General features: G+C 38.0%; 1 protein-coding gene across 1 annotated transcript in view; it reads left to right on the top strand.

Annotated features, from left to right (window-relative positions):
- The first annotated feature begins 7,024 nt into the window (after positions 1-7,024).
- Positions 7,025-24,756, top strand: part of LOC128743079 (developmental protein eyes absent) — a 56,041-nt gene continuing 38,309 nt past the window's right edge. The window contains exons 1-2 of the mRNA XM_053839598.1: positions 7,025-7,105; positions 21,407-21,453. Of these exons, the coding sequence (XP_053695573.1) occupies positions 7,025-7,105; positions 21,407-21,453 (128 nt within the window). The remainder of the gene's footprint in view (positions 7,106-21,406; positions 21,454-24,756) is intronic.

Raw genomic sequence — 24,756 nt, 5'->3', positions numbered from 1 at the left:
CAGATATTTCCATTAATGTGGGCTGTGTACATATCGTCCTATGGATTGATATTTTGGTTCATTCGAAGGTAGGTTTTACCACAGTTAAAGCAACCTCGGCTTACAGTGCCTACGTTACAGCTTTGACGTTGTTACCACGGTGCATTCCCCCGTCCGTCGTCGCGCTAGATCAATCTCGAACTCGAATGCTGTTCCGGAGACAAACCAGGGGATGCTTGAATGAGTCGGAATGTCTCGTTCGTATGGGCGAATTCGAAACCGTTTCTAGTGAAATTTTACGGTTCAGATTTCAAAGGCCTCGGATGTAATAGGAGATTGTGCGAACCATTCACTCATTCACTCACTACTACACGGTACGGTATTGGCTAGACTCGCCGGGCGGATGGTGTTTTGTGCCACGAGCCCGCTGTATCTGTATCTGTATATCTCCTGGTGCACAACTGACTAATTCAAGTATTCACAGGAAGGGAATAACAACGGCGAGCGGGTGGTTTCGATTTAAAGGTGGTGCCAAAGATTTGAAGAATGATTGTTCAAATGCTGCTTGATTTAGATTTATCTTTAAAACAATTTAAAGTTTATTTAGTTTAAATTGTTTGATTTCAAATTTCTCTTTGAATAATTATGTGGATTTAGTTCAGTTTATGAGTATTACTCATATCATGAGTAGATCATAAGAATGCTCAAATTATCTTATTTTTCAATTTTAAATTTTGCTCGGTGATGCATATTAGAGAAAGGCCAGAGACCGCATTTTAATCCGTCAAGTCGCTTTCGATTTTCAATTTTACACCAACGTATTTGGTCATTGGTCATGGTCATTCAATTAAAACATGTTCTATTAAAATCCAGTTTTATTCGGTCATATTGTTTGTACCACTCCACAAGTAACGTCTACGTAGAATTTAATTGGAATAGTTTTCTTTAACGTCTATTTACACTTTTTTAACTGTGCATCTTTTGAATTTGAGACTAGTTGAGGAATAGTTTTGACAAAATTGAAAAATGCTCCGATTTTGAGCAAAGCTTGCGCAAGGGGGTGGTGAGGGGTCCTCTTTCGAGACAAGGTGGTCTTAAACGTCTCATTTTCAGTCTTAGACCTATTTTCAATTCATAACTTTTGTACACTTAACCCGATTTTAATAACTTTGGTATCAAATAAATTTTAATTGAATTAAGTTTTGTAAGAAGGAAAACATTAAAACATTCATTTTTTTTGTTATCATGGTTTATGGACCACAAAGACTCCCATTTTTATTTTATTTTTTCTTGAGATATAATTATGATGATGAAATAACGTAACAATAATGCTATGGAGACGCATGGTGTTCATTTTATCTGAAAAGAAACGGCAAAGCAACTTTCGGCGAGGAAACAGAAATAGGGTAAATTAACATTAGTGGACCATTTAGTGCTTGAGTTGTCTTCTTCCATGAATGATTTTGAACAGGTAACGCTGAATACCCAACCGGTGGCACTGACAATATTAGTTCCTTTCGATTAAGCTTAAAAAAACTACAAGGTATACAGCCCTAAGGATTGTATGAAAGGGTGACGTGGGACTATATCAGATCATTAGATCAAAGACTAAGGTAAACTGAATTTTTGGCATATGCATGTTTATAAGAATCTGTGAGTGCCATTGTTTAAGTGAATGTTTAACGGCAAACTAGTAGTCATTAACTTTTCGCCGGAAAGCACAATTTCAAAAGCATTTTTTGGGTTCAAAAGCGGGATTCTGTTCATAAAAATGTAAATACTGCATTCTTCTTGCTAATCTGAACACAGCGAATATATTTTCATGAACAGAATTTTTGTTTCAAACAAAAAAACTGCTTTTGAAATTGGCAGAATCGATGACGACTAATTTCACCTTAAAAGAGAAGAGCGACATATTCAAATTCAATTCTTCATTGAATGCAATGGTGGCTTTGAAAATACGTGGAGGAGGTTCATAAGTACAACGCATGCAACCATTTCGAAGCACTTTTTTGTTATACCAAAAAAAAATTGCATTTAGGGGTTAGGTCAATAAATAATCAATTTAACTTTGTTATTTAAAGCCAAAAATAAACGAAGTCCAAAAAATAGTTGTATAAAATATCATTTAAGAAGAGTCTGTCGAAAACAGAAAACTTTTATCTCTTAAGGGAAAGAAGTTATAGTGTTACAAACTAATGTATCCCCTTAATACCAGTTTTTATTTTTTTTTTGCTATTTTCATTTCTACGCAGATAATCCACGAAGTTTAACGTAGTATGAAAATACACCTTTTTGCTAAAAAAAAGTGTAGCTCTACCTTTCTTGGTTTTCGAGCTATTCCAGCTTTTGTCTAATTTTCAATCAATTTTTAAGGGCCTTCATTTTAAAAGGGCGCAGGTATGCTCATCCAATCTACGCCATTTTACGTACTGAAATGTAGTGTGTTTCATTTCATATGTATGCCATGGTGAACATTCGAGAAAACTGTAAATGAAATTCCCAATTTTGCATGATTTCTTGTCGCTACATTATCAAGGGGGGTTGTGCAGTCTCCTTTTGCCCAGCGCCTCTGTGGTTCATAGGTACACGAGCTCCAGCGAGCCACATGCCCTGGCGGGTGTTTATAATCTCAGATTATAGCTTGGTTCGACCCATTCAGCTTCCAGCATTGGACAAAAGGTAGGAGTCACAACGACAACTTGTTAACCGTAGCTACCTATTGGGTAACCTCCCCCCTTCCTTTCCAGTCTTTCCCTTCTATTCCCAAAACATCCTTCTTCATTACTTTCCCTTACCGTCCCTTCATCAGAACCATCGCTTCAAAAAATATTATTTATTTATTTATTTATTTATTTATTAATCTTTTTTCCATCCAGCCTAGTGGCTTTAATGAACTTAATTAAGTAGAATTAAAACTAAAAATTTTCTTTATGATTTCTTTGTTCTGAATCAAAATATGCCAGGAAAAATTTTGCCAAAAATTATCAACAATCACGTGGCAAGGCTTGCGAAATTGATAATTTCATTTACAGTTTTCTCAAATGTTCCACCGTGACATACATATGAAATGAAACACACTACATTGCAGTACGTAGAGTGGCGGAGATTGGTTGCGCATACCGGCGCCCTTTTAAAATAAAGTCCCTTAAAAATAGACAAAAGCTGGAATATCTCAAGAATCAATAAGGAAAGAGCTACACTTCTTTCAGCAAAAAGGTGTATATTCATACTATGTTAAACTTCGTGGAATATCAAAACTGCGTAGAAATTCAACCAAAAAAATTAGAAAAATTTACATTAGTTTGTAGCACTATAACTTCTTTCTCGTAATAGATAGAAGTTTTCTTTTTTCGCTTCTTAAATAACATTTTGTACAACTTTTTCTTGTGTTTTGTTTATTTTTGGTTTTAAATAACAAAGTTAAATTGGTCATTTATTGACCCACCCTCTTAATACAAATTTTTCGGTATAACAGAAAAGTACTTCGAAAATCAAGAAACTTTTGTGAAGACACAAATGCAGAAAACTTAGTAGTTTCTACGCAAAAGCAGATATCCGCCTTTTTTTGAATCCCTCCCACTGTGCGGCTTATATAAAATTCTTCCTGTAATATTGTCCAAGCTCGCAGCGCTCTTGATGGTGCGCATAGTCCAATCTGTGAGAGTAGATCTGACGCCTCAATTTGAGCATTTAGCAGCTTACAAACAAAAATTGCTTGTGACATATGTCTCCTTTAGGCCAATGTTTCAATTCCCAGCAACTTACAAGGATCTTCATATGGGGGTAAGTTCTATGGGTCGTTTCACGGCAGCTGACGCAGAGCATACCGAACAAACTTGCGTTGTACGCTCTCTAGAGGTCAATCTAAAGGGTTTCTTGAAGGGGATCCATACAATACTGGCGAATTCTAGTATAGACCGAATTATGGAACAGTAGAAGGCAATTTCTCAAGTAATTTTGAACATAAAACCAACGATGCGGTTTGCTTTCTCAATGATTGCTGTGATATGGGGCTTTAGAGTCAGCTTTTCAAGATCGATTCCAAAGTCTTTCACTTGTTCAACTCTACTAAATTTACTCCCTAGCACTTCGTAGTCAAACTTCTCAAGTACTTCTAATTCCCGTCGTAGTAAGTAAAGCCATTCTAATTTTCATCATTTGTTGGATGGATTTAATGAATGCTCCAAAAGTTCTTGTGCTGATTTAATTAAAACACACTTACCTTCCGATCCGTGAACTTTTAAATCACTGAAAAGCGATTATTAAAGCATATTATTGAAATTACACAACTGACTTTATTTCTTAAATTCGTCGTACCGTTTTAAAATCCGTCCATCAAAATTTTTCATCGTCCGAACTAAAAATCACAACAATGTTTACGAAGCTAACGTGCATGTATTTGTGTAGAACGGCATGACAAAAGTTATTCTGCAAAAGTTCTGCAGGTCAAGCAAGTTTTCCTGGCTGTAGAATAACGACAATGCCTTGCATGAGCTATTTTCATTTATGAATGACGGAAATTGGAACAATTAATCGACAGTTTCTTCTTCATCGCACGAAAAAATGTAGGAAATTTGGCTGGTAGGACTTCTTTAATGATAAAAAGCATTTAAATAGATCTCAGCTCACTTTGATTGATCGCGTATGATAGACAACAAACTAAAATTTTAGGGAATAACTAGTTTTGCATTGTGTGTCATAAAAATGCTGATATTTTTAATAATTTGTATTGGATAGGACGGGAATAGGCAATTACGACGAAGCAATTTCTAGTATGATGATAACAGATGAAAATACATTTGTCGGCATTCAACGTTAGCCGACTTCGTCACCTAATCAACTTCGCACATTTAACGTCAATAGATTACACATCAGTGACTGAAAATATCTAAAAGGTTCTGAAGGTCTCTGCAATCCTCAACGCATCTGATTGCACAAAAGATTTTGCTGCTTGACAACCACCACCATAATTTGATGAAGCTTTTCGCTTTGCATGCACACATGCTTTATTGGTCGGGTAAAAAGCTAAATCAATCAGCCGGCTTTGTTAACTGGAAAATATTTATCCGTAAGCAGAAAATTCAAAAAGTTTACTGTCAGAACATCTTGAACGATTTGATTTATAGCGACCATAATAAAATATCCGAAGAAATAGTCAACTTTCAATAGTTTTCACAGTTGCGCAGAATATGCGCATTGAATTTTATCGAGCATATTGTAATTTTGTAATTTTTGAAAACCAGTTGTTAAAAATGTATATTCAATTAATCAATCTCAAGTTTTAGCAAAATCATTCTAGTTGATTCTTGTGACTTGACTCTGACGCTATAATACAGTGCAATAAACCACATATCTTTTTATAGTATTGTTTAAAGTGTTTAACACTTAGTGTTAAATGTTTGCATTCAAATTCTACGTGGTCCAAAATTTAAATCATAGCAGCGAAAATTAACTACTCATCAAGATGCTTTTCGACAGGAAATAAGTTTGAATTGACGAGTTCTGTTGAAAATTTCCGGTAATTCTTCCGCCTTTAGTTCTTCATTATGGTAAAAGTTTCCGTCGGATAATGTGGACAATTGTTTGATAACAGCTGTTTTTAACTGAAAACAATTTCTTAAGCAAATTTATTCCAAATCACAAAACCTGTCCAATTCTCCAAAACACGATAGGAATAAGCACTTCGTTCGCACTTCATTCGCACTTCATTCACGCTTGAACGGTACTAATCAGGTTGAGCATAGAAAAAATCTTATATGTTTCTTATTTTCTCCTTCTTTCTCCGACAGAAAGTTGATGTGTGAGAGAAAGAGAAGTTTGAGAACCGTGCCGTTGGACAAATAAAGTTTACCGTAGCAAATAGCACATGTAATCCGAACGTGCGAAGCAGTCGTTACCCGTTCCGGTGCGTGACTTTGAACTGCACTGCAGTGATAGGACATTGGTCAACTTGCCATAATAACTCGTCCCAAGGAAGAAACTTAATCGAATTTCAGTGGAATCCGCTGCGAAAGCATACAAATTAACGCAACTCAGTAAAAGCAAATAATTACTTTCGTATGCAATTAATTATGAGCTCACCACCGCACCAGGAGAAAAAAAAAGGAAAATTATCAAAACAGTTGGAAAGTTCACGGGCGCCGAGAAAAATTCGCGTAAACGGTCGAATGACGGCACAGTGTAAGTAAGTGAAAAGTGATACACACACCGGGTGGCCAGAGCAGTCAAAAGCAGGATATGACCAATTGCGGTGCGAAAATTGCATAAGAATAAATAGCACAATTTAGCAGCAATTAAAGTTATTCTCGGGCCGCCGCCGGAGCAGATAACCTATATTTGTTCCGTCCGGAAAAGCACCGACGCGAGGCCGTTCGAATTAATGTTGGACCTAATAAAACTGTTCACTTTTTGCAATGCATGTCTAAATGAATGTAATTAATTGCGAATCTACACATATTTCGCTCTCAATGGAAGTGTCGAGTGCCGACGGGTGCCGATTCGTGTTAGCTCGAATAGCTGCGGTTTAGTAATTCGACAGTCGTTCATCAGTTTCGAAGCGAACTGAGTGTACGATAACGATGATCTCAAGAGCTGAATTTCCAGATAAATGTGTGTGAAATTCGTATTGTGATTATAAATCTTGCATGATATATATTCATCGTTCAGCGTTCCTGCGTCGTATTCTGGAAATCACGGAGCCAGAAAATCTCTCGAAGAAACCAGTGAAGAGTGAGTAATTGTGGGACATAAAATTTGGATGTTTTCGCGGTTTCCTTCGCCAGAGGCATAATCGATCTTCGGAAAGCCGGAAAGAAGTGACAGAAAAGACAGTGTGCGACGGCACGTATCGTGAAACGGTTGCCTTAGTAGAAGATAAGGTCATCCGCTGTCGATACGAATGGTACCTCGCGGGGAAAGTGAATGTGCCAGGAAATTCAGTAGTGCCCGATACTGATACTAGTGTCATGCAGGTTGTACCTGGCTATATGTGCTAAGTGCGTGGGAGCAGAGTTTCACCTGCAAATGTGACAAACTGTATGAAATGGTGACATTAATGCCTTGTAGTTACATATCTGCGCCCCGGATCTCCATCATTGATAAAATGATAGAGATAGAACCAAAGGTATTCAGCATTTTTCTCTGAATTTGGTGGTGTGCAGGCCACTGCCGAGTTGGGTATTGTAATGCTACAGCTAGTGACGTTGGTTTTCTGCTTACCCTTGTTCTGCTTCATTCCTTTATTCTCGCTTGCTTACTAACCATTCATCAGGACATTAAATTTGTACTGTTTTATGTGTGTTTACGAAGGAACAAATTATTTAACAAATTTTATTAGTCTCTGTTTTCATGGTGGTTGGGGTGCTGATTTTTTCCTTAGTAGAAACACGCTAACACTGTAGCAGTAAAAACGATATATGCGATTTGAAAACGTAAAATTGAATTCTTTTCCGTTCTGCAAGAAATTAAATATAATGATTATTATATTAATATTATTGATGATCATTTTGGTAGAATCCCCGTATCAGTGTTTCCTCATAAACAATAATTTTAACTAATTTCAGGATCTATTTTCAAATTTTTGAATAATTTCTATTATTGTGGTTATTAAATAAAATTAATGTTATTTATTTTATAAAGCTATAGACCAAAAATGGGACGGTATATTTTACTAACGTTTGCGAATAAATCTTTGCCCAAATCGTTGTGGTTTTGCATATTCCTTTGTATCAAAACATCTTGAAATATTTTGAGAACGTTCAACGTCCAAGCTATACGGCTAGTTCTTAACAGTCGCCAATTACACTTGAGATTTGCGTTTTAAATTAATAGCATCGAACCAGATGAATAATACAATTCCAACTTGATCATCTCTACCGTTTACCGTTCCGTGGGTTCCCTGTCTGGTGGCAACAAGTCTCCTCCGATTTTCATCGGGTTTCTTTTTTTATGATTTCAGATGCTTGCTGCTATCCACGATTACTCCATCCTCTCTCCCACCTGGTACGATTCACCATTCCAATCACTTCCCAATATTTATGGCTATTTTTTCTGCTGTTCAATCGCCTCCTATTCCTTTCTCCGCACCATTTGTTCGTTGATTCGTGCTCACAGAAAGCAGCCATAAAAGAAGAAAAAACACACAAAATTCTCACTCGCACGTTTTCTTCACCGCAGAACGGGCGAGATTCATTTTTCAAACCTCCGGGAGTGTGACTTAAAATATTCCGTGTTAATATACTGTCCTTTTGTTCATTAATTTAATTTGCCCTCCGATGAACATTGGTGTCGCACGATCCGTCGTAATTCTGCACCGTTACGATCGAAGGTATTTTCGACGTCGTAGATTCCGCGTATGCATCTTTGGATGCTGGAACCAGACGAACATGGGTTTGATGGTTATGTTTACTGTTCAGGTTGAGGTGAAGTTTGCGATTACACGCCGTTTGATTGGAGCAAATCAATCAGACGGAAGCTGAAGTTAGAATGCGTTTTTGGGTGATCTTTGCAGCTGCAATGTAGGCGAGTCCATTCTCCGTATGAATTTCGGCAGCTCAAGGATCGGAAATTTCTCCGTTGTTCCCAATGGATTTCATTATTTTTGTCTCAAATTTTGTGATATTATATATGAACTTCATTAATTTTAATTTTTTTTGTATGAATATTATCACAAGGTTTACAATCCTCATGTAGGGTAGACGCACCATTAGTGGTAGTAGTACCAGTAGTGGTGGAAACTTGAATTATTCCATTATTTTTACAGATTTTGGTACAAGTTTGATAAGTATTGAACTACCAGTAACAGTATTATTTGATAAGTATCAAACTTGTACCAAAATCTGCAAAAATAATGGAATAATTCGAGTTTTCACCACTACTGGTACTACTACCACTAATGGTGCGTCTACCCTACATTTCGCCGAATACCATTTTGCGGAACACCGTCAACCGAGAAGTGACCATAACGCGGAATATAGAGTTTCGCGGAATACCATTTCGCGAGAAACCTTACGCGGGATGTACCATTTTACGGGAAATCTTTTCGTGGAAATTACCATTTCGCGGGGGTGATGCGGGGGAGATAGAGGTGAAATCTGCGGACTGGCTAACCCCTCGCAGTGGCTGGCGCTTCCGACGGCGGGTCATCGACAACACTCACGGGCTGCGACCGTCTCGCCCTGAATCATCTAGTGTTACTATTGATAGTTTTTGGTAGTCTTGTTATTGACCAATGTTTTATGGAAGAGTCTAAAGTTTCTCGAGTTCGATTAGTTTTTGAGTTAAGCAAAAATTTTTGTTTCATTTGTCTGAGAGTCTTTATCCCCCTATCACAGGGGTGAGGGGTCTCAAACCATCATAAAAAAATTCCTGCCGCCAAAACCCCCCACATGCCAAATTTGGTTCCATTTGCTTGATTAGTACTCGAGTTATGAGGAAATTTGTATTTAATTTGTATGCCCCCCACCTAAAAAGAAGAGGGGTCCTAATTCATTATAGAAAAAATTCTTGCTTCCGAAAACACCCACATGCCATATTTAGTTCCTTTTTATTGTTTAGCTCTCGAGTTATGAGGGAATTTGTATTTCGTTTGTATAGGAGCCCCCCTCCTAAAGTGGGGAGGGGTCCTAATTCACCATAAAAAAATTCTTGCCCCCAAAAACCTTCAAATGCCAAATTTGGTTCCATTTGCTTGATTAGATCTCGAGTTATGAGGAAATTTGTATTTCATTTGTATGGGACCCCCCCTCTTAAAGAGGAGAGGGGTCATAATTCCCTTCGCAAAGAGGGGAGTGGTCTTTATTCACCATAGAAAATATTCTTGTCTCCAAAAACACCCACATGCAAAATTTTGTCCCATTTGCTTGATTAGTTCGCAAATTATGCACAAATTGGTGTTTTATTTGTATGGGAGCCCCCCCCCCCCTTTTAGTGGGGGGAGGGGTCTCTAACCATCATCCCTCTAACCTTCCCTGGCCCCAAAGACCTCTACATGCAAATTTTCACGCCATTCATTGGCTCACTAGTTTTCGATTCTATAAGGAACATACGGACGGACAGACAGACAGACAGCCAGACAGACAGCCAGACAGAAATCCATTTTTATAGGTATAGATAGATTGTAAACCTTGCTACAAATAATTGCTTGTTTCATTGTTAATGCCAATGCACACCTAATTTTATGAATGTTTCTCGTAACATTTTTTCTCAGCTTTCCAATTGTGGTCTTAACTTCAAAATCCGTTGGGAGCCTTATGGCGAAAACAGCGAGTTTTTGATAAAACCTAATATGGCGACCAAATCAAATATGGCCGCCAATTTTTTTTATTCCATTTGAATTCCCTGTTCTTCTTCTTTACGGAACCATGCCATTTGTTAGTTGTTTTATTGCAAATTTAAGGAATAGTACAACGTATATCTCACTTTTCAGAAAGTTATCTTTTCCGTGAGTCCAGTGTATATTTAAAACAAATCAATACAAATGTGGCTAAAGTTTGACGAAATGGACCTGTACCTATTCATTAAGCTTTTGGGTCGTTTATAAAGATTTATGTGTTTTTTTATTCAAAATCCGCCGATGACCGCCGGAATGTTCCCAATTATCGGGACATTATCAATCTTTCTGCTGCATCGAAATTATTTGAAATAGTAGTAAGCAATTTTGTCCTTGCTAGAACAAAATGCTATATTGCCACCGACCAACACGGAGTTATGCTTAAGCGATCCGTAAGCACGAACCTTATGAATTTTACGTCTACCTGTATTTCCCATATGGAACAAAAAGCGCAAATCGACGTAATCTACACCAATCTGAAAGCAGCGTTCGATCGCATTGACCATAAAATACTACTACAGAAAATCTTGCGACTTGGCGCACCTCGGAATTTCACAGAATGGCTCAGCTCCTATTTATGCGGCAGAGTTGTGTGTACAGCTTAACTCATGTTTTCCTTTGCGGTTTGCTAATTTGGCGGGTGTGCCTCAAGGCAGCAACATGGGAGCTCTACTGTTTGTGCTGTTTTTCAACGATATCGCCCCGCTGCTTGGAGTTGGATGTAAACTAATGTACGCTGATGATTTGAAATTGTATTCACCAGTTCGTTCTACAAATGATTGCATGCGGCTTCAACTACCAAATAAATGAACATGTAATTTCGAGAGTTGACCAAGTCAATGACCTCGGAGTACTGCTTGATGCCAAGCTGACGGTAAATTTACATCGCACCACTGCAATATCGAAAGCTTCCCGTCAGTTTGGCTTCATCGCTATACTTCTGATCGAAAATGCGTGCATAGAATGGTGTCCTTATCAGATGTCATGGAATCTGGTATGCATAAGAAACACTCGACTGGCGTAGGAGCGTTCAGCAAGCCGTATAGCATAGCTGTATGTGTAGCAAAGATCCAAAATGGCGAGATCGATTCACCGACAATTCTATCTGCTTTGAGCTTCAGTGCGTCGACACGCTTCCTCCGATCGACCGGACTACTGCAGCCGAGTTTTCATCGAACAACTTTGGGATGCAACGAACCAATAACTGCCTGCATTCGAACTTTTTCTACAGTTGAAACCCTCCTTGAGTTCGGCGAACCTTCACATAAGTTTGCACAGAAATTATCTAATATTAGTTTTTATAAGCATGACTAATATTCAATAAGATAATTTTGTCAGTTGAATTTCATGAATTTGAAATCGAAGAGATCTCTTGCTTTTCAGGAGCAGCATGACTGCGTTTCCTGACCCGACTATGTAAGCAGTTACTATTCAAATTAGGCCAAACAGTGGTACAATGACAATAGCTTCAGTGTGATTCTGCTCGGAGCTAACGCTGAACGAGGAATACCGGTCAATTATGAAGGACACACTGTACAAGATGGACGAAAATGAGGTCTGGTTTTTCACAGTGTGTTCCACGCTAATGCCACACATGAATATGTTGAACGTTTGTTTACCGATTTGACCACCAGCGGCGGTTTGTTTACTAGTCGCTCTTTATGATTTTTAATTAAGTTTGAGTGAAATGACTTATAAGCGTATAAACCAGCGGTATTTCTTCTTTAAACTTTACAACTCGCCATTAATTGAATTTACTGTTATCGTTTGAATTTATATTGCAAGCTCATGTAAATAAACTACACCCAGACGTCAAATAAGTGAGTTTAGTTCGCTATTTTAAACTATATTTGTTTATGCAATGGGCTTGGCATTTTGAAATCTAAAAGTAGTGCAAAGCACAATACTGAAGGGTCAATCAGAATGCTGCCTCAACGGGTTCGTTATTTTGAGAGTTTTCTCATGGGTTAACTGTTTAAAAGGCCATAGAGAATACCGCGTCAACGCATCCGTCAGGGTCAAGCTGTTAGAATAATGCTGATGGACGCGTTGACGCAGCATTCTGGTTGGTCCTGAATTGGCGCTGACGGAAGCGTCGACCTTGGCATTGTCACAGCATTCTGTTTGGCATTTAGTACGACTGTAAAGGACGATCAAAATTTAGCCGACTTAATTTGACAAATTTTTGTTAATCGTGCAGAACGATTATCAAAATGGTTATCAAAATGGCGCCCAGCCAAGAGGAGCACGGCATCAAAATTTTGCTCGCATGTCGCAAGAATCGGAGCAATTTTAACCAACGTAATACAATTGCTTGTGGAACGTTTGTCAATAGCCGGGAAGCCCGGATCAGGTCGAAATCGAAATCCAGAAGCCGCATTGACGATTAAATGCTAGCCAGTGCTGCTATCCGTTCGAGATGTTGTCAACAATTGTACATCGAGCTAAAAAATAAGACAAATTGTCGACTTATAAGACTGTAATGACTGCAAATAGCGACGATAAACAAAGCAAGAGGGTCAAAACACGATCCCTAAAGCTGTACACGACGATGCTGATGAAGTTCCTATGTTAAAACAAACTTCAAAAGAGTTCCTGGGTAGGCATTTTATAAGATAACAGGGAGGGGAAAGCTGACAAATATTTTCAAACATATGAAATTGACGAAACTCGTTATGCAATATCTGTTTCGGTAGGCTATCTGTACGTGTGGTTTGGGAAGCGACATTCTGTGTTGTTTTGGCCGGATTTAGCAATTTACTATTACGGAACAACAAAGGCCATGGGGTGATTTACCGCCAACAATGAGCAGGTGATGGCCTTATAACACACCAAACTTCCGTTCATTCGAGAAATATTGGGCTATCGTCAAGCAAATCCTGAAGAAGAAAATTATTGAAAGTGAAAAGTAGTTTAAGACAAATTGCCGCTCTGCATCTAGAGTCAGTTGGATCCATGCACTAGCCCCGTAATTGTTCTGTATTCCAATAACCGGCTGGGAAGTTTGTAGATAGAAATGGATCAAGTCTAAGAGACATTTGTACCCAAGGTTTCTTGGCGTACTGGCGGCGAATAATGTGGATGAGGTGGTCGTACAGAAATTGATGACAGGAGTTGAAGAAAGTCGCGACCATTCGGATTCAGTCAAACGAAAGGCTTGCTGAATATATTTTCTGCATTTTATACTAATTGAAATTTGAAAACGAAAATTGTTTAAGTTTTAGAAATTTTAATCAATTTCCAAGTATTCTTGTTTGACCAAATTTTGAACTGAACTCCGTTTAGTCAACATTAATTCGAATTCAGCTCTTTTTTCTGTGCGAACGATAAATCTCTCATTATTTCTCGGTAATATTTCAACTGCGGTGGTAATAGATTCGAATCAGGATGCTCTTAAACTAGGTAGTCAAGTGGCTGCTACACATTCAAAAACAGCTAGCCGGAAAAGAGATCCTCAATAAAACTGTGCTCCGTCGTCGTCACCACCGCCAACGCCAGCCGTCGGCACTAAAGCCACTCGACGAATCCTCCTGGGAGTGATCGTTATCGCCTTTGGCTGCGAGCGCCCAAACAATTTGTTCCCGTTTAGTGATTTTTATGAGCCACGCATTGTCATGTCTTTAGTGTGAGGAAACGCTTGAAGGCATAGCATGGCAAGAGGGTGGAATAGTTTCCCACATACTGAGAGAAGGTGGATTTACGACTGGAAGATTGTCGAGACACCGTGGATAGTTGATAAATCATCAATGGTGCAAGCAAATCGTAAATTGTGTAGTCGTTATTGTGACAGTTAGTGATTAGAGGTAGATTAGCATTATTAGGAAGGGTATTTTTTTCTCACGGATCACAGGAAGTTGTTAGCTAACTAGCTAAGATACGTAGTTGAACTGAACAACAGACGTAGTGTTCAAATAGATTTGCATGAACAGGTTAGCGGAACTGTTTATCTCGTATATCAACTTGTCAAAGCGTAATTTTACTATCTGGGATCCTAACCAGCGTAACAAATTATGTTTCCGATTAAATCAATAACGGGGAAAATTTATGAGTTGACACCACCGTTGATTATTAAGGTTTGGGCAGGGCTCTTGGCTATGTGCCTTATTAGCATATCATAGCGTCTCGACGACCTACGTCTGACCGCGTAACGTTGAACCAGAACTGGTAGAGGAAGGAATCACCAAAAAATCCGAGGAGATGTTACGATAAGATCAACGTGTTGTCGTTGCCCGCTGGTCTAAACGGTCCGGGGCACTTGGGGTACGGCGTTCATTGTGCCGGAAAGCGCTTAATCCATAGAGTATTATATCGCATATTATTTCCTGATAATGCATTAAGAAATTTCGCCTACATGCCAAAATGTTTTTGAGAAGTACTTGACTTAAGTCAAACATTGTTCTTGCAACATATTACCCTAATTTCGTTCTTCTCTCGGGGAAGCCAAAAATGGTGAAAACAAAAGGCGACAAAGATAATAAAATATAAATTAAAAAATAATATAAAATTAATTATGTTTGTAAATTATGCTGCTTTTTCCCCCACTGCTAGGGATGCTGGAACGTGTTGGAATGAGAAACATTTCATTTCTTGCTGGAGAGCGAGCCTGGCTGTATATGCAATGCGGACGCACACATGTGTTGTCGTTTCAGTACTTTCATCGTCAGCCGTCAAATTCTTGGAAAATCATTAGGCCAATATTTCAGCTGACCGGGACCACTTTTCAACTAGATTTATTAGCTGATCCGGGTACGCGGATCAGGTCAGAATCTGTTCACGGTCCATGTTTGCTCTAACCAGACAATGTGGCACATGTATGCATGTGTGTGATTGCGGCCACATGATTTGTTGGCTAAGCGAGCAGCAGTAACATGTTAGTTTTACGTATTACCAAAATATTTAACAGTGTGAACCCGATGGAGGACGCCGAAAGGATCCGAGAAAAGAATTACGTGTTGAGAATTGCAGTGAATGCTACTCGGGTGCAGCACAGCCCGAGTATGGAAAATGTGCGCTGGTCATCCGTTTTGTGGTGTTTTGTTCCATACGAAATTTTTATGAGTTTTAACGAACTACTTCGTGTACATTTTTTTAAAAAGTACCCCATAAAGCAGATGCAACTCTATTGCATAAAAATTTTAGTTAGGCATGAAAGATACTGGAACGATACTGAACCAAACCGGAACACACTTGGGAACCGGCAGAGTACGAAACAGCCAAACACAATTTGTTCTTTACCGATGTAAGGATGCCTCTGTGAGGACAGGTAGTAAATTATTGCAAAGTTTTGTCAATACAACTGATTATGTTGGTAATTTTTTACACGGTACACACATGCGAATTTGGTAGAATGCTCAGCACTGTTGAACACGAGCATGTGGTTTACGAGCTGTATTTATTTTCTTTGCTGGCTATTCATTCAACTTGTGAGGTAGGTGTGATCCTGCTGGGAATTAGAAGACCGATACCTTGCGCATTTTTCTGCATTCTGCGAGGTTACTTTTTGTTAACGCACTAGAAGTGGAGGACAATAAAAATTAGAAATATTGAACTAGTTTAATTATATATTTATTGATTTTCAAGAATGTTAAAAAGGCTCACTTTTCTTTGAAAACTGTTATGTTAGCTAATAAATCTAGTTGAAAAGTGGTCCCGGTCAGCTAAAATATTGGCCTAATGATTTTCCAAGAAGTTATGTTCAATTACATCAACATGAACTCCTTCTACTTGAAACAAATATCAACTTTTACCATCGTATAACCAATTTCTTTTGGTGTGACAGAAATGTGCAAAAACCTGAAGTCAGAATGCACCTTTCGTTAAATTTAATAAGCGCTACATAAGCATTTATTTTACTTAGCACATTTGAATATAATCAAACATAGCACATGGGAAAAAAGTTTTGCTCTCAGGTTGAAATTTGCAACACAGCAAAGTTATCATAAATAGTGAAAATAGGTAAAAGCCATTACCACTAAGTTCGAATATTCGAAAAATGATAGTAAAATAAAGTATTATTCAAAGCAATATTGCAAATCGAGGAAGAAACAAACGATGCCCTCTCTTACGCGAGCGAGTTTGAGAAGCACAGCTCCAACGCTTACTCCGCTGATGAAACCGAACGACAAACAACCACTGGAGCTGTGTTCATGCATTCTGCTACCTACACACTCCGAGTGTGCACAGCCTCGTGGAGTATTTCCGCACAGCCCACTCACGAGGCAAACTACTGCCAACAGTTCGTTGTCGGATTTCTCCATGGTTCTGTATTTCCCGGATTTTTCACTGTTTTCTTGCACAACCGCGCTTATTCACATACGTCTAAAATCTGGTCTCAGTCGAAGCTTTACCGATGCTTTTCTCCAATTTTTCAGAATTCTAGAGAGCGTGATACCTTTCTCTCTTTCCTTCGTTTTACTCTGACGCATCACACATCATCAATAGTTACCTCTTTCTTCCCTGAACTCGAAACTAAGCGAATGCACACTAAATCGAAATCGCTGAATTTGGGATATTGAATTTATTTGAATTCGATAGTTTTCGTCACATCTCATCTAGTTCATTGACTATATAATTATTTTACAATTTTTTAGTATAACATAGAATATTCTAAGCTTATTTCAAATTATCAACGTGTATTACCTACATTCGTGAGCGCAAGCGGCACACTAGGATGCATAAAAACAAATTTTACTTTACTTATTATTTTCTTCTTCATATTTCGCCCTTCATTACACACGCGAATAGGTGTGCGGGCCCTCGCGACCCCGACGGCTGTGGCTGAAAGCAAAATACGCACTCGCAAAAACTAATCGCAGTATTTAGACGGGAAAATAGCAAAAGGGAAGTTAAAAGGGATACTCATGCAAGTGTGCTCGTTAGAACGAGAACACGTGTGTGAGAAAGTTAGATCACTTGAGACAATTTTTAAATTATTAATTCATCCTATCTTGACGAACATACCGGGAATAATAAAAAATCAGAATCAGTTTTTTGAGCAAATTTGTGCATTGTTCTTAGAAAGAGATATTAACCGTGCATTTTATCCAGAATTTACAGAGGACGTAGGCGTCAAGCGAGTTCAGCTGCAGAATAATCTACATGTTTTAAATTTAGAGGTTGAGACGTCCTGGATTATACAAAGTATTCCTAGTATTTTGAAATGGTTTAAAGAAAGTAATGAAACGAAGGTGTTGATAGCATCCATACTGAATGGGACAAGGCTGTTTTCCCCTTCAGACATTGTCCCATGTTATTGGAATACTATATCAATTTCAATATCAATTTCTTTTTTAGTTTAAAAACATAACTTGAAAATTATCAGCCCTCAAAAAAAAATATCTGGTTGAGTGTTGGAAAATACCCTCAATTTTCATAACAAAATACTGAACTAAAAAGAGACGAAGTGTTTGATGCGATGAATGATTAATTGGATTAGCTAGAAAATTTCGATACTGACCAAAGATATATTGGGTTGTGCAAAGGCAGATGTGGCTCCCATCCATACCCTTTCGGTTAGTACCCGAATGTTTTACTAACTAAACTACAGCCGCTCGTTATATTAGATAGCCTAATACCTAGTTTTGTTTTATTTTCCAATTCTGCTATTCTGCATTCGCACCACACACTCCTCTTACGACAATAATATTTTTGTATGACTCCTCTTTGTTTCTACCGCCGAGATGTTAGACTGAAAACTACTCGATCAATGCGACACGGCAACAGTCTTCGTGTTTTCGGGGTGTTTTGCTTCTTTATTTACTTGTGTATGACTCTATACGCAGCCATGACGCAAACTCATTTTTGAAAAGGGAGAAAGTGTCTGATGCGAAAAATAAATAATTGGATAAAATCGAAGATCCCAGTATTAATAAGACTGGCCTCTCTGTTATTTTTCCATTTAAACGTCATGCGTCAGTATCAGCGACGTTTCTATTTGCGATGGTGGTAAATTTTGAATGAGTGTTAGTAAGCTTTCCAAAATTTTGTATTAGTGTCTGTCATGGCAGTATGAATATTAGCACTCACTCACACAGATGCATCCAGGGACTTTGACCGGCAGAGCGAGTTACCATCAGTGTCTCCCGAAGATTGGAAGAGCTGCCATTCTTCTTATTATGGGGTCTTCGATACAATTGAAAATTTCATGACATGACAAAACAAAAATAAATTTCTACACTACATAAAAAAGCCTTTGGAACTAAAAATCGATTTTCCAACATAAACTATCTCAGAATTTTTTTTTAAAAATAGATAATTATGTGGCCTACAAGTCTTCCATATATTGTAAAATGGAAATATTTAAGGGTACTTGACTTTGAGGAAAACTTGACAACTTTTTTATGTCAAGGCTGAAAAAAAAATATTTTTATTTTCAGTGTATGATACTACACTTTACTTAATTTACTTTTTCTGCGACAATCTGTTTATCGAATCCGTGCCGAATTCAGGAGACGTCTCCACATTTCACGGTCTTGGGCTGCAGCTCTCCAAATGTCCCCAACATCTGCTGCTTTAGCATCCTCGTCAACAGTGGTCGTCCAACGAGTACGGGGTCTGTATTATTTTAGCTGTCGCTAACGTACTAAAGCAAACAAATTTGTCGACCATTTCCTCCATCTATCACCCCTCCATTTATCGCAAACCCTAGGAGCATGTAAGAATTTGTGATGATGGTACCGCTTCTTTGCATACCTACCCTTCGAATAGCACCTTCAATGCAATTTTGAACAGAAAATTCGAGAGTCCGATGTCTCACTTGTTATCCTGACGCTGGATTTTGAACCATCAAGGGCAGCACCTATTAGCCTAATAAGTTATGTTAGAAAACCATGTTCAAGCAAAATCCGCCACAACTCTTTTCGTTTGACTGAATCGTACACCGCTTTGACATCTATAAACAAATGGTGAGTTTGCAAGTTGAATTCCCGGAAGGATTTGTCACAAGGCAAAAATTTGGTACGTCGTAAAGAATCCCTCGCGAAAACCGCACTGTTATTCGCCAACAGATTTTTCCTGCAACGGTCTCTGTCTGGGAAAGAGGACCCGGGAGAGAATTTTGTATGCAGAATTGAGGAGAGTAATGCCCCGGTAATTGCTGCATTCAACTCGATCGCCCTTTTTGTAAATAGAGCATATCCCAAGTAACAATTCTAAAACCACTTGGTTTTACTTGAATTCTATAAAGGTTTGATTGCGGTATTAATCATTAACTCTGGCCAATCTCAAGTTTTTAGTCTTGACCTTGAAATGCGGTCATACATATATATTAATATTTTTTGAAACGATGGTTCTACAATTGATTGACAATTGAGACAATTGATGAAGACCAAAAGGTAGAAGTCAAAATGACTACTTGTCAAGCATAGCTACCAATTCCCCCCCCCCCTTCCTTTCCGCTCTTCCCCACCTTCACCAAAAAATTTTCATTTCTTTCCCCTACCGTCCCTTCGTCAATTGTAGAACCATCGTTTCAAAAAATATTAACATTAACTCTGGTTTTATTGTGGTATTGCGCAATACTCCTCTTGGTACGAGTCCAACCACACTTATAGCTAGCTAGAAAACCATAATAAAACTGTTAATAGAGCAAATTTATTGTAGTTGCTTATATGACCAGGTTAAAACTTGTTGGCTGCACCACGTCTCTTATAAACTTACCATAAGTGTGGCGTAGCAATACAAAATGGTGCACCAATCAAAATTGATCTTATTGCGGTTGCTTGACAACCCACAATAAATGTGTTAGTTTTATAGAGCTATTAAAACGGCAACACTCTGACCAAACAGTTTTTTTGCTGCTATTATGAAGAATACTAAAGTTCAACACCAAAATCATTTTTTATGCGAGGCCATATTGCCATATTCTAGTATTTTGTTTTAGCTCGTAAACAAAAATTCATCAAAGCAAAGTGTTTTGCGGAAAGAAAGTTATTATCAATCGATTTTCATGTCAGAGGAGCCAACTAAAATGATTTGGCTAGAAATTGAGATTGACTAACTGAATATATTTATATAGTTAAAACAACCAGTTTTCGAAAATTGCAAAATTTCAATGGCGCGTTTATTTTATCCACCTATCATATCAATACGCACAATAAAATTAAATGCGCACATGCTGCAAACCAACGAAATTGCTTGAAATTTATCAAATATTCTATGCGATATTTTATTATGGACGCTATAAACCAAATCGATCAGAATAATCTGACAGTAAACCTTTAACTTTGCTGCTCACGGATGTATTTTCAAGTTGATAAAGCTGGCGAATTTATTTAGCTTTTACCAGAATGAAAAGCGTAAAGCTTTATTAAATTATGACGATGGCTGTCAAGCAGCGAAAGCTTAATCGGTTTTATTGCTGCTTTCAGCAGAGCGTGACACGACTACTTGACCTTATAACCTGATTCTTATAGCGGTTATGAAAACATTCTGAGGAGTGGGTTACTTGGTTATAAAGCAGTTTTATAGCGGTCATCAGAAAGTTATGGTGGAGCTCATAGTTTTAATAGCGTTTTTATGAAATTGGTCATGAAAACCACTATACGAATGTAATAAAACTTGGAATTGTTACTTGCGATGAGACCTTCTAACCAGTCCGTAGGTAGTTCCTCCTTAGTCCATACCTTTAGTATAACCTGATGGATTACACAATACAGCCGTTCGCACTCGATTTTCAAAAGTTCGGCGGGGATGCCGTCCTTTCCAGCTGCTTTGCCGTTTTTCAGCTCATTATAGGTATAATTCAGTGCATAAAATTAATACAAAATCAAAGGTTGTTACTCTGAAGTAATTATTTTGATTTAATAAATAAAATTTCGTAACTCATATTTAAAGCTTAATTCCTGTAATGCAATGTCAAATTCCCAGTAATTTGAACATCAATGGTCCAGCAATTTAAGCTTTTGGATCAATATAATTCGTCAAACGAAAAATTGTGCGAAAATAATTTTCAGAATTACATTTTCAATGCTTAAACATCTCTACTCCACTAACTGGTCATATCAAATTTGATTTAGGTGTCGAACATTGCCATTTTTCACTTTTGACGGATATTTCATCTTGCTAAAAAGCCGTTTTCTTTTTTTTCTTTTCTAGGGTAAAAGATCACGCACCGAAGGACCAGAGTTAACAGATAGGAGTCGGTAAGTGTCACTGGATACGTTTCTAATTTGACTCAATTTAGAGATCCACCGCATAAAAAATCATGCTCTCCTCATATAAATGCCTATACGTCTCCAAGTTCCAATCAGATGACTAACCTGCTAAAATCGCACCTCCCGACTACCGAGTCCGATACGGCGTGAACCTTACTGGTTGTACTGTGTGGCAGCCTGACCGACACGTATCGATAACCGGCTGCCGTTTAGCGTTTTGATTATCACTTTAATGACCGAACAGGCGTTTATCTAAATATTCCGAGTAGTTTGAAATTTGTTGAATCGATAAAACAAACTAACAGATGACCAGGGTCGACAAACAACACCATCGCGATCGATTGGACGATAGCTGGGCCCGAAGAAAGTTCACTGCTGGCTGGAACGATCCAATCGTCACCCCGGCTAATCTGCATATTGATGGTCGTTTTCTCATCACGACTCATCCCGGGCCAGCTACGATACTGCTTGGCTGCTGGGAGGCTCGCAGTGTCTCTTGTTTGTTTTATTCTCAGTATTTATTCATCTGATTTTTCATGTCTTCCTAATTTCGACCCGCTGCAGGGGGAGAGTTTCGAGCTATAAATTTACATTTTATTCAAAGAACATTTTTCCCAAGCGACACAGACGATGGCATGTATTAGGCCCCATATTGCGCGCGAGAACAAATGAACCCACTTTTTCTATCATCTGCGGGTCTTCTCCTAGCCAGGGTGTACGCAGTCACTGAGCTGAGCTGAGTGATGGCCATGATGAGTTCATAAATAAGCTGCCCCATCGAAAGTCAGCTGAAATCTTTACTGCTGGCGATAATGTGATGCGAGTCTTTGATTTTGGCTGCTCGCTAGTGAGAAAGACAACGTGACGTTAGCTTGCGAAATGGTTGTGTTTTACAGATTTTTAATCAATTTTTGGCCACCTAATGGTAAACAACATTTTTATACTTTGAGTGAAATGAAACGAAATAGCAAAAAAAAAAAATTTTTTTTTTCATATATTAAATTTTGTGACGCGTGGTTTTAATGAATGCCATCAAATTAGTATATGATTCATCGCAAAGACATCGTTGCATTTAGCGTTGCGAATAACTTCCGGCTGAACATCAATCATGCGTCGCTCGGTTGGCCTGTGAAAATTTCACAATGTGCAAAATCTGTATTCAGCGTTCCAGTGTCACCATCTGAGGGGTGGTCTCGTGGTCGATCGAAGTAGCAAGTGATCAAAAGTCACGACAATTTACTGCCATGCCGGTTATGGTGCGTATTGGAACTGATGTGTTTGTAACGTGTCACTATGGAACCACACGGTCATAAATTAGCAAAATTCTTGGATATTCTGCGGCCCGTCGTAAAGACCATGAGCGTGTGCAGATTTGAGATAAAGGTGGGACACGATCAAAGTGATATATTGTTTTGACAGTCTCAAAGGAAAATTTTTTTATTAAAAACGTTCGCTTTTATGTGTAAGTTTTCAAGAAATATGGAACATAAAACATTTTTTTCGTGTTTTACCCTTAGTACGACTGTGAGTGTAGCAGTCTAAGGGAGTATGCTGGTTGGTTCGATAGATTGACAAATTTCCGCACGTTATATTGTAGAAGCTGAAACAACGGTTTTATGAATGGCTATTAATTTGCTCGGTAGGGAAGACAGCAGTCTCGAGCTTTACGGTCTTCCATCAAACACATCAAACAAGCATTGAGATCCAAGCGGGTTTGATAGTGCTGCTTGATGCTTACGAGTTGTATTTTGAGGTGCATTCAGCAAACCAACCCGTGAACGGGTGGCAATCCGGGAGATCTGTGCATGTATGATTAGTTTTATGAAGTTAATTCAATTTATATTTATGTTCCTAACTTGTCATGCTTCGTCGTGTAGGAATGTTGAATTCTTGTATTTTGTCAGAAATTTTATTGCAGTTTAACAATGAAAATTTTTAAATAATTCTTATCATGGATGTTTTATCTGTTAAATTCGTTGCGAGATTGCATCTGCTCTATCAAAAGTTATTGCTGGATCCACGCACAATGAAATGTAGCAAAGCATACAGTAATATCCCAAGTACTACACCACTTACTTTCGGAATTTTTACTTCACCGGTTAGGCTTCTAGAATCTAGATACTTTGGTAATCTCGCCTGTTATTACCAAAATGTGAGAGGGCCTTGTGCTAATGTTAAGCAGCATCTTTTTTCTAAATAAATGCTGCATTGAACCCAACTAATTAAAACGTTTGATTTCCTTTTCAATTAGTACATTGCTAATTTCCGTTTCCAATGTAAATAAATCTCTATCATATATTATTCTATAACATATTTTAACCCCCTAATGGGAAACATAAAAAACGACACAATCCAGCTAATGACTATTTTTCATGAAAGTACACTCAGAAGAAGCTTATGTTTTGATTTCCATGTAAAAATAATTTTCTGGATGAGCGCTTGATAAGAAATAATAGTCTAATATTTGTATTCATATTTTATGTCCAACGCCATCAAATCAGACGTATTACTAAATTCAAATACAGCATGTGAATTACTCACAGAAAAAATTGAGGGCGAATATTTTTTTTTTCAAAAGTTAAAGTGGCCAAAATTCACGGTAAGAATGATACGATACGAAAGATACTGTTAACGCTTTATAAAACTTTGTAACATACTTAATAAAAGTAAACGGTTTTTCGAACTCACATTTGTCATGATTTATTTGTTTTTCTAGATTAATTGATCTCTAATCAAATTGCCATAGTCCTCTCCTGGACTAATCGATTACATAATAGAAATTAACGAAGCCGCTTTCTTTTATCATTCAAACCAAAGTTCAAACTGCACCGCTAGTTTTGGCACGAATAGCTGTTGTTCAGTTCCATGTCTATTCGGTCCATTCGATATCTTGCATCCATATGACAAGTATCCGTATGCCTGGCATCTGCTATGTCTAACGTGCTATCCCTCGTGTCCATATGTATAACGGGATGTTTTACCTGAAGCTAGAAGTTCAAATGACATAATTTTGAATTGAAACTTTCTTTAGCTTTTCATAGTAAATTTTTATGACAAATTTCCGATTTTCTCGTTCCGATGGGGATATACGATGTAACAAAATTTTGAAAACACCTTGTACAAGATGTGGATCAACGTAATTCACGATAATTATTGTGATTAAGTTGACTGCAAAGTCGCATATGACACTAACGACCGAAAAGAGCTATGGAAACTATGGACGAGAACAGCTTCCCCAGAAGCTATGATGAATGGTAAAAGGTGTCCACGGTAAAATTGCAACACACTCGA

Source organism: Sabethes cyaneus, chromosome 3 (assembly GCF_943734655.1).
Source record: "Sabethes cyaneus chromosome 3, idSabCyanKW18_F2, whole genome shotgun sequence".
Taxonomy (NCBI): Eukaryota; Metazoa; Arthropoda; class Insecta; order Diptera; family Culicidae; genus Sabethes; species Sabethes cyaneus.
Note: the sequence above shows the minus strand (reverse complement) of the source record. Positions and strands in the feature narration are given on the sequence as shown.